The 15,574-nt window shown below is 38.6% G+C and overlaps 1 protein-coding gene and 1 long non-coding RNA gene across 8 annotated transcripts in view; one reads left to right on the top strand and one right to left on the bottom strand.

Moving 5' to 3' along the window:
* LOC116405044 (meiotic recombination protein SPO11-1-like) overlaps positions 1-13,725 on the bottom strand; it is a 28,351-nt gene extending 14,626 nt beyond the window's left edge. For 4 of the 7 annotated variants that reach the window (XM_031888576.1, XM_031888574.1, XM_031888577.1 and 1 more), the window contains exons 1-8: positions 13,597-13,725; positions 13,396-13,495; positions 12,788-12,861; positions 12,593-12,694; positions 12,302-12,375; positions 12,004-12,020; positions 11,724-11,793; positions 11,597-11,633 (exon numbers count right to left, since the gene is read on the bottom strand). In XM_031888576.1, coding sequence (XP_031744436.1) covers positions 11,597-11,633; positions 11,724-11,793; positions 12,004-12,020; positions 12,302-12,375; positions 12,593-12,694; positions 12,788-12,861; positions 13,396-13,495; positions 13,597-13,684 — 562 coding nt within the window. In that variant the 5' untranslated portion in view covers positions 13,685-13,725. The remainder of the gene's footprint in view (positions 1-11,596; positions 11,634-11,723; positions 11,794-12,003; positions 12,021-12,301; positions 12,376-12,592; positions 12,695-12,787; positions 12,862-13,395; positions 13,496-13,596) is intronic. The other 3 variants (XM_031888575.1, XM_031888573.1, XM_031888572.1) reach the window with 2 other exon arrangements.
* The window catches only part of LOC116405050, a 34,451-nt gene continuing 24,895 nt past the window's right edge, over positions 6,019-15,574 (top strand). The window contains exon 1 of the long non-coding RNA XR_004218106.1: positions 6,019-6,209. This is a non-coding gene — a long non-coding RNA (uncharacterized LOC116405050). The remainder of the gene's footprint in view (positions 6,210-15,574) is intronic.

Here is a 15,574-nt window from a genome sequence, read left to right on the forward strand (position 1 = left end):
AATTTTTTCGTGCGGAACAGAAAGCTGAGTCTGTCACCAGCTACTTTATGCGGCTTAAGAAGATCATTGTCGAGCTTGGCTTGTTGTTACCTTTTAGTCCTGATGTTAAAGTTCAACAAGTTCAACGAGAGAAGATGGCTGTTATGATTTTCCTGAATGGACTCTTACCTGAATTTGGAATGGCAAAGACACAGATTCTCTCTGACTCCAAGATTCCATCATTAGATGATGCCTTCACTCGAGTCCTTCGCATTGAAAGCTCTCCGACTAGTGTGTCTATTCCTCAACCCAGTAGTGCTCTCTTTAGCAAGAACAATAACCCTCGGGCACCTCAGAGGAATAGTACTGATCATCGAAAACCAGAGCCTGTAGAGATTGTTTGTAACTACTGTCGTAAGTCAGGCCATATGAAACGTGATTGTCGAAAATTGCTATATAAGAATAGTCAACGATCTCAACATGCTCAGATAGCCTCCACATGTGATATACCAGAGGCGTCAGTTACTATTTCGGCAGATGAGTTTGCTAAGTTTCAAAATTACCAAGAGTCATTACAAGCGTCATCTTCCTCTACTCCGATTGCATCCACTGTTGCCCCAGGTAATATAAAGTGTCTTCTTACATCATCTACCAAATGGGTCATAGACTCTGGTGCCACAGCTCATATGACAGGTAATTCTCACCTATTTTCTAGACCGTTGTCCCCTGCCCCTTTTCCATCGGTTACATTGGCCGATGGCTCCACATCTTCTGTTCTTGGCTCTGGCACTATTCACCTTACCCCATCATTTTCTCTCTCTTCTATGTTACATTTGCCTAACTTATCCTTTAATTTAATTTCTACTAGTCAACTTACTCATGACCTAAATTGTGTTGTCATGTTCTTTTCTGGTTATTGCTTGTTTCAGGATCGTGTGACGAAGAAGATTATTGGTAGAGGATATGAGTCAGGAGGCCTTTATCTCTTTGATCATCAAGTATCGCAAGCTGTGGCGTGTCCTGTCGTTCCCTCTCCTTTTGAAGTCCATTGTCGTTTAGGTCATCCATCTTTGTTCGTGTTGAAGAAACTTTATCCAGAATTTAGGTCTTTGTCCTCTTTAAATTGTGATTCGTGTCAATTTGCGAAATTTCATCGTCTTAGTTCGAGTCCTCGAGTCGATAAACGAGCAATTGCTCCATTTGAGTTACTTCATTCTGATATTTGGGGTCCGTGTCCAGTTGTATCTCAAACAGGCTTTCGTTATTTTGTTACTTTTGTTGACGATCATTCTCGTCTAACTTGGTTATATTTAATGAAAAATCGTTCTGAGTTATTATCTCATTTTTGTGCCTTTCATACTGAAATAAAAAACCAATTTAATGTCTCTATCAAAACTTTGTGTACTGATAATGCGGGTGAATATTTTTCTCATTCTCTTGGCTCTTACTTGTGTGAAAATGGCATTATTCATCAATCTTCCTGTGCTGACACTCCATCTCAAAATGGTGTTGCAGAGCGGAAAAATAGGCATTTACTTGAAACTGCCCGTGCTTTATCGTTTCAAATGCATGTTTCAAAAATCTTTTGGGTTGATGCTGTCTCTAGAGCTTGTTTTTTGATTAATAGAATGCCTTCCTCTGTTCTTAATGGTGAGATTCCCTATCGTGTTCTTTTTCCTACCAAGCATTTGTTTCCTATTGCTCCTAAGATATTTGGTTGTGTCTGTTTTGTTCGTGACGTTCGTCCTCATCATACTAAGTTAGATCCCAAATCCTTGAAGTGTATCTTCTTGGGTTATTCACGTGTTCAAAAGGGTTATCGTTGTTATTGTCCTACCCTTAAAAGGTATCTGGTTTCGCCTGATGTTGTCTTTTTTGAAGATACACCCTTTACTTCATCACCATCGAGTTTGTGTCAAGGGGAGGATGACAATCTTTTTATATATGAGGTTACCTCTCCCACACCATCCTTGTCTATTGATGTGCCTCCTTCCCGCCTGTTGATTTCTCAAGTCTACTCCCGACGACCTCCACCACAACCTTCAGACTCATGTCCTCCATCAATGCTTCCTTCATCATGTGATCCAGCGCCAAGTGATGATCTTCCCATTGCTCTTCGCAAAGGTAAACGCAAGTGTACTTACCCCGTTTCTTCCTTTATTTCCTATCACCAGTTATCTCCCTCCACATATGCGTTTATTACGTCTCTTGAGTCCACATCTATTCCTAACTCTGTTCATGAAGCTTTGTCTCATCCTCGCTGGCAAAATGCAATGATTGAGGAGATGACTGCTTTAGATGATAATGGTACTTGGGATTTGGTATCTCGTCCTGCAGGAAAGAAGGCCATTGGTTGTAAATGGGTGTTTGCTGTCAAGATGAATCCTGATGGAACAGTGGCTCGTTTAAAGGCTCGCCTTGTTGCCAAAGGTTATGCTCAAATCTATGGCACTGATTATTCAGATACATTCTCTCCGGTTGCCAAGTTCACTTCCATTCGCCTATTTCTTTCCATGGCTGCTACCAATAAATGGTCGTTGCATCAACTTGACATTAAGAATGCTTTTCTTCACGGTGATCTTCAAGAGGAAGTTTATATGGAACAACCACCAGGGTTTGTTGCTCAGGGGGCGAGTGATAAAGTATGTCGCCTTCGAAAATCTCTGTATGGTTTGAAACAGAGTCCTCGTGCGTGGTTTGGTAAGTTTAGTCAAGCCCTTGTATGCTTTGGTATGAAGAAGAGTACATCTGATCATTCAGTTTTCTATCGCCGATCTGAGAAGGGTATAGTTCTACTAGTTGTATATGTTGATGATATTGTTATTACTGGAAATGATGCATTGGGTATTTCGTCTCTCAAAACTTTCCTTCAGGGTCAGTTTTATACAAAAGATTTGGGCCAATTGAAATATTTTTTGGGCATTGAAGTGATGAGAAGCAAGAAAGGTATTTATTTGTCTCAACGAAAATATGTACTTGATTTGTTGTCTGAAATAGGAAAATTAGGCGCCAAACCAAGTGGCACTCCAATGATGCCAAATCAGCAACTTGTTAAAGAAGGAGAATTATGTAAAGATCCTGAGAGATATAGGAGATTAGTTGGGAAGTTGAGTGAGGATAGGAGATCGACTTCTGGATATTGTGTTGTTCGAGTGTTGAGTCATATGGCACAATCTGTGTGTGAAATAGTATGGATTCACCAACTATTATATGAGATAGGCTTCAGTATTACCGAGCTAGTGATAATCAAGCTGCACTTCATATTGCATCTAATCCAGTATTTCATGAACGAACTAAACAGATTGAGGTGGTTTGTCACTTCATTCGTGAGAAAATCCAAGATTGGGTTGGTGTCCACAGGATATGTGAAGACCGGAGAACAATTGGGAGATATTCTAACTAAAGCTTTAAATGGAAGGATAAGCTATCTGTGCAACAAGCTGGGCATGATCGACATATTTGCTCCAGCTTGAGGGGGAGTGTTATGATATATATATATATACATATGTACTTTATTGTAATTTTACATAGTCTCTAGGGTTGTTAAATTTGGTAGTATGGGCTTCCATCTCAAAACCAATTAGCAATGAGAGGAGTAGCCCATCTACCTTATATGGAGTATGAGTCCCCTTGGTTTTTCCAATGTGGGACTCTCAACTTCTCCAACAGATTTTATAGAAGGACTACCCTTAGTTGGAGATATAATGTAATTATGGTGGTAGTTGACCTTTTAAGTAAGTACTCCTACTTCCTAACTCTTAAACACCCAAAACAAGTAGCTTCTATATTTATGGAAAGAGTAGTCAGCAAACATGGCATTTCCAAGTCTATTATTACAAATAGTTATAAGATTTTTTTTACCAATTTCTTGAGGGAGTTATTCACCACCAAGGGCACGCTTTTAAAAAGAAGCACGACTTTTCATCCGCAAACAGACGGAAAAACAGAAAAAGTAAACAAGTGTCAGGAGACCTATCTAAGGTGCTTCTGTAATGAACAGCCGAGAAAATGGGACAAGTCGATTCCTTGGGCAAAGTTGTGGTACAACACCACCTTCCATACGTCTACCAAAGTAACTCCTTTTCAAACTGTTTATGGCAGACCCCCCCCCCCCCCATTATTATCGTATGGGATGAATAAATCTCCAAATAATGAGTTAGCAGCCATGTTAAAAAAAAGAGACTTAGCAATCAATGCCTTGAGTCCAAAACCGAATGAAAAAAAATGGCAGATCGGAATCGGAGAGAATTGAAGTTCAAGGTAGGGGATGAAGTCTATTTGAAACTAAGACCCTATAGACAACGCTCATTGGCTAGAAAGAAGTGTGAGAAACTAGCGCCAAAATTTTATGGGTCGTACAAGATTACAGAGGAGATTGGAGAGGTCGCGTACCGTTTGAAGTTACCAGCAGAAGCTGTCATTCACAATGTGTTCCACATTTCTCAACTGAAACTGAAACTCAGAAAACATGTAGTCCAACGTCAACAACCTATCCTAACTGAGGACTTCGAATTGCAGTTGTGGCCAAAAACTGTGTTGGGAGTATGCTGGAATAAAGAGCTGAGTGGAAATGAATGGCTAATTAAATGGAAAAATCTACCAGATAGAGAAGCCACGTGGGAATCAGTCTATCTGTTGAATCAGCAGTTTTCTAATTTTCACCATGAGGGCATGGTGAACTTGGAACCAAGGGGTATTGTAAGACCTCAATCATTCACACATATAAAAAGAGGAGCAGAAAGGTAAATGAACAAACAATTAATGATGACAGAATGTGTAAGGATTCTACTTGAATCACACAATTGTTTGTTCATTTACCTTTCTGCTCCTCCTTTTATATGTGTGAATGATTGGGGTCTTACAATACCCCTAGGTTCTAACTCACCTTGTCCTCAAGGTGGAAGCTAGGGAACTGCTGATTCAGTAGATATACTGATTCCCATGTTGCCTCACTATCCGGTAGATTCTTCCATTTGACCAGCCATTCATTTCAACACGTCTCCTTGTTCCATCATACTCCCAACACAGTTTCCAGCCATAATTGTAATTTGAAGTCCTCGGTTAAATATAGGCGGTTACTGTTGAACGACATGTTGTTTTCCCAACTTCAGTTTCAATTGGGAAATGTGGAAAACATTGTGAATTACAGCTTCTGGTGTTAGTTTCAAACGATACGTGACCTCCCCTATCTCCTCAATAATCTCATACAGCCCATAAAATTTCGAAGCTAGCTTCTCACATTTCTTTCTAACTAATGATCTTTGTCTATAGGGCCGTAGTTTCAAATAAACTTCATCACCAACTTTGAACTTGAGTTATCTGCGATTCTGATCTACCATTTTTTTCATTCTGTTTTGGGCTGTACAGAGGTTTTCTTTCAAGGCATTGATTGCTAAATCTCTTTCTTTTAACATGGCTTCTACCTCATTATTTGAAGATTTTTCATCCCATAAGATAACAATGGAGGGGAGGTGGAGGGTATTAATATAATTAGATTATTCTTAGGAGATTATTCTGGAGATATTATTCTGGAGATATTATTTGATATTATTTCCTTAAGTGTATTTCTCTATGGTTATATATAGGCTTGTATCTCTATTAAATAATCAATGAAAGATAGATTAATTCCATAAAATCAACATGGTATCAGAGCAATAGGGTTTTAGTCTCCTTGTATTCTAGCCGTCACATTCCCGCTCGTCTGCCTTCGTTGATTCGTCGACGTAGGCAGAGCCATACCCATCAGTAATCAACACATCATGTCTCCAAGTAATTCGCTCTGCCTCCTAGATCAAAATCCTCATCTCTGATTCTGCCGCCGCCCTTTACTCGTACCAAACAATCTCTTTCGATTGAAGACTCCCGATCCTGAAGAGAGTGAATCTTTGTTCAGATCCATGATCCACCGCTCCGCTCCACTCACAGCCGATGACGCACAGGTTCGGCTCTTGTCCGCTCTCCATTTGTGAAGCTCGCCGTCATGAAACGCATCTTCTCTTTTTGCGAAGAACGCCGCAAAGCTCTCTATCTACTCAACCTCTCAACTCTCTTCAGTTTTCGTTCTGTTCACCCAGATTTCCTGTTCAGTTTGAATCTGACTTGCTTTAGTTTAGTTCGTTCAGTTCCATTCTGATGACGGAACGCTCCTGCCCAATTCAGACCACGTTTTCATCCTGATTTGGTTCTACTTTGCTTCAGTTTTGCTCTTTCATTTTGCCCCCGGAGTTCTTGTTTCGTTCTTCCTAGGTTCTATTATAGATCTCTATACGAGGATCTATGTTTCTATCCTAGAAGTTCTTCGTTTCGCTCTTCGTGGGTTTGTTTTAGCCTAGAAGTTCTTTGTGTGTTTGTTCTTCGGGTTTTTTATTCTATTCTAGATATATTGTTTCTTTTCTTAGTTCTTAGAAAACTCAAGTTTGTGATTTCAACCTTGAGTTTGAGGGAGGGTATTAATATAATTAGATTATTCTTAGGAGATTATTCTGGAGATATTATTTGATATTATTTCCTTAAGTGTATTTCTCTATGGTTATATATAGGCTTGTATCTCTATTAAATAATCAATGAAAGATAGATTAATTCCATAAAATCAACAGAGGGGAGGTCTGCCATAAACAGTTTGGTAAGGAGTTGTTTTGGTGGACGCATGGAAAGTGATATTATACCATAACTCTGCCCAAGGAATTAGTTTATCCCATTTTCTTGCATGCTAATTGCAGAAACATCTTAGATAGGTCTCTAGGCACCTATTTACTCTCTCGGTTTGTCCATCAGTTTGCGGGTGACATGTTGTGCTTCTTTTCAAAAGTGTGTCCATGGTGGTGAATAACTCTTTCCAGAAATTGCTAAGAAAGATCTTATCCCGATCGGTAATAATGGACTTGGGAATACCATGTTTGCTGACCACTCTTTCCAGAAAAATGGAAGCCCATTGCTTCGCTGTGTACGGGTGTTTAAGAGTTAAGAAGTAGGAATACTTACTTAAACGGTCAACTACTACCATAATTACATTACATCCCTCGCTAAGGGTAGTCCCTCTATGAAATCCATCCAATCTTCCAATATCTTTTCAAGAATGGGAATGGGTTGTAGCACTCTGGTAGGATTGGTAGCTTCGAATTTGTTACGTTGGCATATGTCACACTCTTCCACATATTTCTTCACATCTACCTTCATTCTCTTCCAAAATAGTTCTCCACTAATCCTTTTGTAAGTTCTCAAGAATCTGGAGTGTCCTCCTAGTATGGAATCATGGAACGTGTGTAGTAGCCAAGGAATGAGAGAGGAGTGTCGTGATAGCACTACCCTTCCTTTATATAACAGCTCCTCATTACTCCACTAGTACTTTCCTCCTTGGTTCACCCCTTTTTTAGCTCTACTATAATTCTCTGGAGTTCTTGATCGTTCTCAACTTCCTTCTCTATAAGTTCTACGTCAACAATGCCCATTGTCGTCATTGTGTTCAACTCCACAGTTTGATCTTTCCTTAAGAGTGCATCAGCGGCTTTATTCTACAAACCCGGTTAGTATAATATCTCGAAATCATACCTCAAGAGTTTAGTTAACCATTTCTAGAATGAGGTTGAACTTCCCTTTGTTCCAACCAGAATTTCAGAGCTTTCTGATCTAAAATAATAGTGAATTTCCTCACCAGTAGGTAGTGCCTCCATTTCTGCACTGAGAGAACAACTGCCATGAGTTCCCGTTCATATATGGACTTAACTTGAGCTCTTGAGGAAAGAGCTCAAGTTTCTGACTGAAGAATGCTATAGGGTGTCCTTGTGACAACAGCGCTCCTAAGCCTACTCCTGAAGTATCAGTCTCAATTGTAAATGGATGTGACCAATCAGGCAGTGCTAACACTGGTATGGTCATCATTGCTAATTTCAGTTGTTCAAAAGTTGCTATGGCTTCCTCATTTCACTCGAACGCGTTCTTCTGAATTAACTTAGTTAAGGGCGCGGCAATCTCCCCATAACTCTTCACAAACCTTCGATAATATCCGGTCAGCCCTAGAAATCCCCTCAGCCCAGTTATGTCCTTCGGTTGTGGCCAATTAATCATGCTTCGAATCTTTTCCTCATCAGCTTCGACTCCTCTACTGGAAATCATGTGCCTCAAATACTGAACTTGGGAGTGGGCTATTACACATTTGTTTCTATTTGCAAATAGTTGATCATCCCTCAATATGGCAAATACCATCCCCATATGTTTCATATGCTCGTCTATATTAACACTATAAACTAAAATATCATTAAAAAAAGACAAGAACACATCTTCTGAGGAAAGGTTTGAATATTTGGTTCATCAAAGATTGGAAGGTGGCCGGAGCATTAGTGAGACCAAAAGGCATCACTAAGAATTCGTAGTGCCCTTCGTGCGTGCGAAAAGTTGTCTTCTCCACATCTTCCCCCTTCATTCTTATCTGATGATATCCAGATTTAAGATCTAATTTAGAGAATAATGTCGCCCCATGTAGTTCATCTAGGAGTTCTTAAATCACCGAAATGGGGAACTTGTCGGCCTTGGTTACTTGATTCAGTTTACGGTAGTCTACATAGAATCTCCGTCCATATCCTTCTTCTTCACCAATAGTACCGGGCTAGAGTAAGGGTTGTGACTTGGCCGAATCACCCCTGCTTGTAGCATTTCTATCACCAGTTTTTCAATCTCTTCTTTTTGTACATGTCCATACTTATATGGTCGAACATTGATTGGTCTGTGATCGGGTAAAGTCAAAATGCAGTGGTCTACGGTTCTCTTGGGAGGTAAACCTATTGGTAGCCTAAATATGTACGTGTATTGATTGAGTAATTGTTGAACCATGGGTAATCCTTCATCATCTCCTTTTAACTCACTTTCTGTTTCATATTCCTCTTCCCATTCAACTTCATAATTTTGCAATTCTAAAAGAAATCATCGGTCGCCTGATTGCCATGTTTTTTCTATGGTCCTCAACGAACATTCTAACTTGATGAGGGAAGGGTCCCCTCAGTGTTATTCTTCTTCCTTTTTTCCAAAATGTCATGGTTAGGGATGGTCAATGCACCTTCATGGTTCCTGTCGAATCAAGTCATTGCATCCCTAAAAGTCTACATTTCCCAGTTCCACCGCAAGAAGTCAGCTATGACTGTTAACTCCTTCAATTTCACTTTTACCCTCTTACATATTCCTTTTCCTTCGCAACGGGTGCTGTCTTCAATGGTTACTCCAAATTGGGTTCTTGGATCAATGCCCAACCGCAGTTCTTCCACCAACACTTGACTGATAAAATTATTGGTCGCACTGATATCAATAAGGAGTATTACCTCTCTTCCATTCATTTGTCCTTTCAATTTCATAGTTCCTTTGGACGTAACTACCGTGATCACCCTTAATTCAATCTCAGCAATCTCATTCAAATCTAATTGATTCGGTTCTATCACTTCCTCTACCTCATCCTCTGTGGTCGCTTCCTTTTCGTTACTCTCTTCCTCATTCAATATAAGTAGCATCAACTCTCTTTTTTCTCTGACCTTGCATTTATGGCCGAGTGAATATTTTTCATTACACCTAAAACACAGCCCTTTATCAAGCTTCGCTGTGTCTGAAAGCCTATTGACTGGAGGATCATTTTTTTGGTAACCCCTTTTACTGGAATGGTTATCTGTTTCATGGCAAACTCTGCCGTCTTTTGTTCAACCTTCTCATTCTTACCTTGAATCTTGCCTGTGTTCTCACTTCTTTTGGGCTCAATCCTACTCAATTCATCCATAGCCAGTTGTAAGGCTAGATTTCTATCATTCACCAGTTGAGCTTCCTTCATACACTCCTCTAAAGTTCGAGGGTGTCTACTAATCACTTATGCTTGTAATGCGGCTCGAGACCCGTCAAAACGCGTCCTGTAGTACACTTTCGGCCATGTCAGGGAGTGGAGCTGAATATGTAACGAACTTCTTAACAAAATCGCTATAGGATCCTTCTTGCTTGATACGGATCAGTCTTGCCCCTAAGCTATGTTGTTCGGTGTCATTGAAAAAATCAAACATCCTTCCTTTCAAGTCCTCCCATGATTCCACCCTCTTTCGGTGGTGGCTCCACCTATACCAATCTACTTCCTCTTGTCCAAAACTCACAACTGCTACCTTGACCTTCTTCGCTTCAGGTAAGTTATTAATCTCAAAGAAGTGTTCCGCCCGGTAAGCCTAGGATTCGGGATTCACCCTTGTAAACATTGGTATTTACAGCTTCTTGTATTTACTTCGGTCCACGTTACCTCCACTATTCTCTGCAGTCGTCTCTGTATCCTCGAGCTTCTCTTTAAGTTTCAACATCGGACCTTCAGCAGTCCTAGCCTCTTCTCTTCTTTTGTAACGGTGGTTTTCTCGCAGTTCATCAGCCATTCGATCCATCAACTTCTTCATCTCCAGCATCATCTCCTTTAAACCCATAATTTCGTTTTCAGTCCCATCTACCCGTTCCTCTATTTGTTGCTGAGCAATGAGGCGCATGACCCCCAGTGTGGTGGCTCTAATACCAAATGTAAGGATTCTACTTGACTCACACAAATATTACACCCTCACAATGGCAAAACAGAGGCAGCACTCAGTAATCTTTATTTATATATAGGCTAAAACAGTTACACTAGTCACAATATCCAAAACAGTAAAGAACATACCCAACTTCCTTTTGGGATAGCTAAATACCCTCTCCAGGCTATGGCAGCCGCCTTGACAAAGGATAAAATAAAACCTACCTACCCAATCCCTAAAAGACCTATTTATATACCTCATCTCATCATTCTTTCATTTATGTGCCTGGCCCCACTCGCACAATCCCTTTCTATCATTCTGTCGTCATTAATTGTTTGTTCATTTACCTTTCTGCCCCTCCTTTTATATGTATGAATGATTGGGGTCTTACAGAATGATGGAAAGGGATTGTGCGAGTGGGGCCCATGCGTAGGAATGAAAGATTGATGTAAGGAGGTATATAAATAGATCTTTTCGAGATTGGGTAGGTAGGTTTTATTTTCTTTATGTCAAGTCAACTGCCATAGCCTGGGAGGATATTCAGTTATCACAAAAGGAAGCTAGGTATGTTCTTTACTGTTTATCTTGTTATTTTGGATATTGTGACTAGTGTAATCTTTTGGCTTATACATAAATAAAGTTTAGCAGAGTGTTGTCTCTGTTTTGCCATTTTGTGTGTGGAAATATTTGTGTGTGTTTAGTAGAGTCGTTACAGAGTCATGTAACAAATTATGATTACACAGGGATAGGTGATGGCTAAGATGCATATAAGGATTTTCCTTTCAAGAATATCGAGGAAAGGAATTCCATAAGAACAATATAATTTAAAGGTATCATTCCAAGCGTCTAATTTAGGCTCTAATCTAGCAGACTGACTAAGTTATAAATTAAAAGCGGTAAAGAGTTAACGTGGAAACCTAAGTACTAGGAGAAAACCACAACCTAACTTTCTTATTATTATCTCATATGAACAAAAGATACAAAGGAGAAAAAAAAATTAAACAAGTTTAAGATAAAAAAGAAGAGAATATTAGGGTTAATCTTTCCTTGGGCTTAAAGCCCATTAATTCTAACATTATATATCTAGTATCAGGAAGACAGCGTACCTATAACTTCTTCAACTTGAACAGGAATAAAGTGGGCCTGTAAGAGGTTGAGATGCATACATGCAAATCAGTTACAGCTGAGAGTGACTAAAGAGGCAATTGTTTTGTGAAGAATAATAATGTTTACACTGTTAGGCTTCTTCAAGCAATCAAATCTTCTGCCAGCTTCTGAGAATCTCAACCAACCCATCACCAACCTATAAAAAAGTGACTATGTCAAGATTCAGTTCTTAAATTTCTTCCTCAATGAAAATGTCAAGATTCAGTTCCTAATTTTCTTCGACAAGGAAAACAGATTGCAGCACTAAGAGGAAATTTAACAGAATCTAATGGTATAGAAAACCCTGACGTGGGTATCAACCCACAAGGAAAACAGCTTCTGAGAATATGTTTTCCTCGATACTTACCCATTACCAACAGAAACCTGAGAAAATACAAGTTTAAATGTCAGAAACAGACATAAACTATATGATTAAAAGAAGAATGCAATTGATCGGCAAGAGTATCTTCCTAATTCAACACCTAATAGTGATGCAAGACAACAAGAAACGATTGTGCATTTATTTTATCAAAGAACAGGCTTTTGTGGCACGCAGCCAACCCTGAATACTATACTGAGATTGGATCCCACATGAACCAATATAATCATGGAGGAAAAGAAGATATGTAAATTGGAGCCAAAGTAAAATGAAGTGCAGCACCAACCACATTCAGATTATGCCGGCTACATTGCAAAAGAATGCAGATGTCGTTGATTGCCCGGTCAACAACTGACTGATCTGAAAAATATTCATCATTATATGAGGAAGTCAATGTCATTAAGCTCTGGTGTACAATAACCAAGCAAAACAAGGAAAGGTTCAGAAAATCTCCTGCCACGAACTTGATGAAATCATAAATTTGAAGGATATGTTGAAATTCAAATTTTCTGAACAGGCATGCAAATTAATTGTTGTAAGATGTTGCATCTTAGAACATAATTGCGGGTTTGATTACCTGTAAATATAGAGGGATGCATATAATATATATCTCTCTTTGAGCTATGTCTATTTTCTCCCAGAAGCTGCTGAATTATGAGTAGAACTCTAAGCAAGACATCTGATAGAACAAAATAATATCAAATACAAGTGTACTCTATAGTCTGTACAGATTATGATTTTGTAGTATCATTCATCGGAATAACTAATTCACCTAGTCTACGGACGTGGCTTTCCCTTTGAAGTGTTAGAACATCCTTCCCTTCAGATAAATTGAACCTACAACAACTGCATAAAAAATTAGCGAAAAATCATCTAAACGTCTCTTTTGGTACAAATATCGTTTTCAAAACACAAGTCCAATTTCAAGATAGTGTCATCTTCACATTCAAGAACTATAACTTTCTTGAAAAATAAAAATATTATGTCTAAAAACTAAAGAATGACTGAAAACTAGGTCATAAACATAAAATGCATTTGAGTTAAGAATTGAGATTGAGCAGTGACTTTTGAAAATGACAAATCATAGCTAAACTATGCAACTCTGCTTCAAGTTCTAGAGATATATTCGCATCTGAAGTAACACTGATTTTCTGCTGGTATTTTGTGAGCGACTACTGATTTGGCCTTCGACACGATCCAATAGACCCGGTAGTAGATAAATAATCGAAAACTATAGAAATTTTTCGCACGAATAGGGAAATGAATATTCGTAGTCTAGTAAAGCACTTAATAACATTGTAGATCATGAACTTTATTTGGTTACCAATTCGAAGATTCAAAAGATTGGAAGCAAAATATTCTATACAGAAAATTACGAACCAGTTTTCAAGGGAATTGGAGCAGTAACTTTTGAATCGATCGATGGCGATCATCCTGGAGCTTCCATTGCTCAGTTCGACGATCATAGATCTCGTTAGCTCTGCAAAAGATTGTATTGGAAAACGGAAAGAAAATAGCAACGACGAAACAGAAATCAACTGGAATGAATATGAGAATCAGAAAAATCAATGGAATTGCGACCTGTGATTTTTCTCATTACTTCAATTCTCTCCAAGCTTCCTCGGTTTCCCTCCATTTTTCTTCGATGCGATTGGTTTTCAAGTGGCATGTGGGTGTAGCATTAGTTTAGGGGGGAAAAGAGTGAAAAAACTTGGGGAATGGTCAAAAATAGGCCAAACGTATGACAAAAATGGGGTAAAAAAAGAGTTTTAGAATTGGTAGTAAAAAAGTTGAGATTTATGATAAATTTGAGGTAAAATGACTAAAATATTCTTATTTAATTTCTCATTTCCTATTTTCTTCAACCTAAAAATAGAACAACGCTAAAAAAACGTAAACTTGAACCTCCCGCTTTTGAACTCTTCCGCTTATACAGTTCCTTCAACTTGGTGCCTCTAGTGAACGTCTCTTCTCTTCCATCCATTTCTTCTCCACTTCCATCCATTTCTTCTCCACGACTCTCCACTCTTTTCCGATTTCAAATTTTTTACCGAACCTCTCCATTTCTTCTCCACGGGTCTCTGTTTTAGTTTCGACTTCAACTCTAGTGAACGCTTCTCCACTCCTTTCCGATTTCAGCTTTTTTTCACCGGACCTCTCCATTTCTTCTCCACTCCTCTCCGTTGGCAGTGTCGTATCCATCATCTTTGAAGTCAAGTGAGTAATAAAATCTGAGTTTTTTTTTATAAATCATTTTTTTTAAGTTGTGTGTTGAAATATGAGTTTTTTGTTGGGCACATTTTAGATATATCATTAAATTTGTAGAGAAGAAATGCATATGTCGTACAGGCACACACACATAGAGAGTCGTGGGAACATGAATTCCGTTTAGAATGCATGTTTAACTAGTTTACAGAGCTTTAATGGTTTAGGGTTAACAATTTTATTAGACTTGGCAAGTAATAACCTTGAATTTTTTATCTCGCACCTACCAAAATTTGAGTAAAAGTTTCCAGAGGAGAGTGCTACCCTTCCTAAACCGTTTAGAATGCATGTTTAGCTAGTTTACTGGGCTTTTAAGAGTTTAGGGTTAGCAATTTTATTAGACTTAGCAAGTAATAGCCTTGAATTTTTTATCTCGCGCCTATCTCACACCTACCAAAATTTTAGTAGAAGTTTCAAGATGAGAGTGCTACCCTTCCTAAACCGTTTAGAATGCATGTTTAGCTAGTTTACTGGGCTTTAAGAGTTTTAGCTAGTTTATTGGGCTTTAAGAGTTTAGGGTTAGCAATTTTATTAGACTTAACAAGTAATAGCCTTGAATTTTTTATCTCGCACCTACCAAAATTTGAGTAGAAGTTTCAAGATGAGAGTGTATCCATATTTAATAAGTCTCTTATGCAATTATATTTGATTTGTTTATTTTTTATGCAGGCTTCAGTATGAATTCGACATCAACTGACGGTCTCATGTATAAGATTGACCATTCTCATCATTTTCATGCTATAGTAAGCAGTTTACATCATTTAGAAAATAGTACGGGTAATATAAAGGCAAAATTGAAACCGGATCGATTAACATTTGATATTTGTCTTATTGTCTTATTGTATTTCGGTCTAACATAAATACATATACATGCATGTGTACTTTTTTTCTTTCCAGCAATTATTAGTTGCGAAGTGGCATGAATACCAATAATGTATTAAAGAGAATCGACCATTTCACTGGAAGGAGGAGTATCGATTGGTTGACTATGTTGTCGGATCAAAAGAAGACTTTCAAGATCCTTGGGCGAATGTTGATTACATTTACTCTTCATTCAATATCCATGGTAATCATTGGATTCTATTATGCTTTGGACTTGGTCAGTTGTCAAGTTAAGGTATGAGATTCGCTTCCGTCGCTTACGAGTGTCGAAGATATGAGAAGCATATTAATGCCAATTCAAGAGATGGTGCCAAATTTGCTAGATACTATTGGATTCTTTGCTAGGAGAGGCAGATCATCAACACACAAGGAACCTTGGCTACTTGTCACTGTTGACTCCATTCCACTGCAA

The sequence above is a fragment of the Cucumis sativus genome, chromosome 7 (assembly GCF_000004075.3).
Source record: "Cucumis sativus cultivar 9930 chromosome 7, Cucumber_9930_V3, whole genome shotgun sequence".
Lineage (NCBI taxonomy): Eukaryota > Viridiplantae > Streptophyta > Magnoliopsida > Cucurbitales > Cucurbitaceae > Cucumis > Cucumis sativus.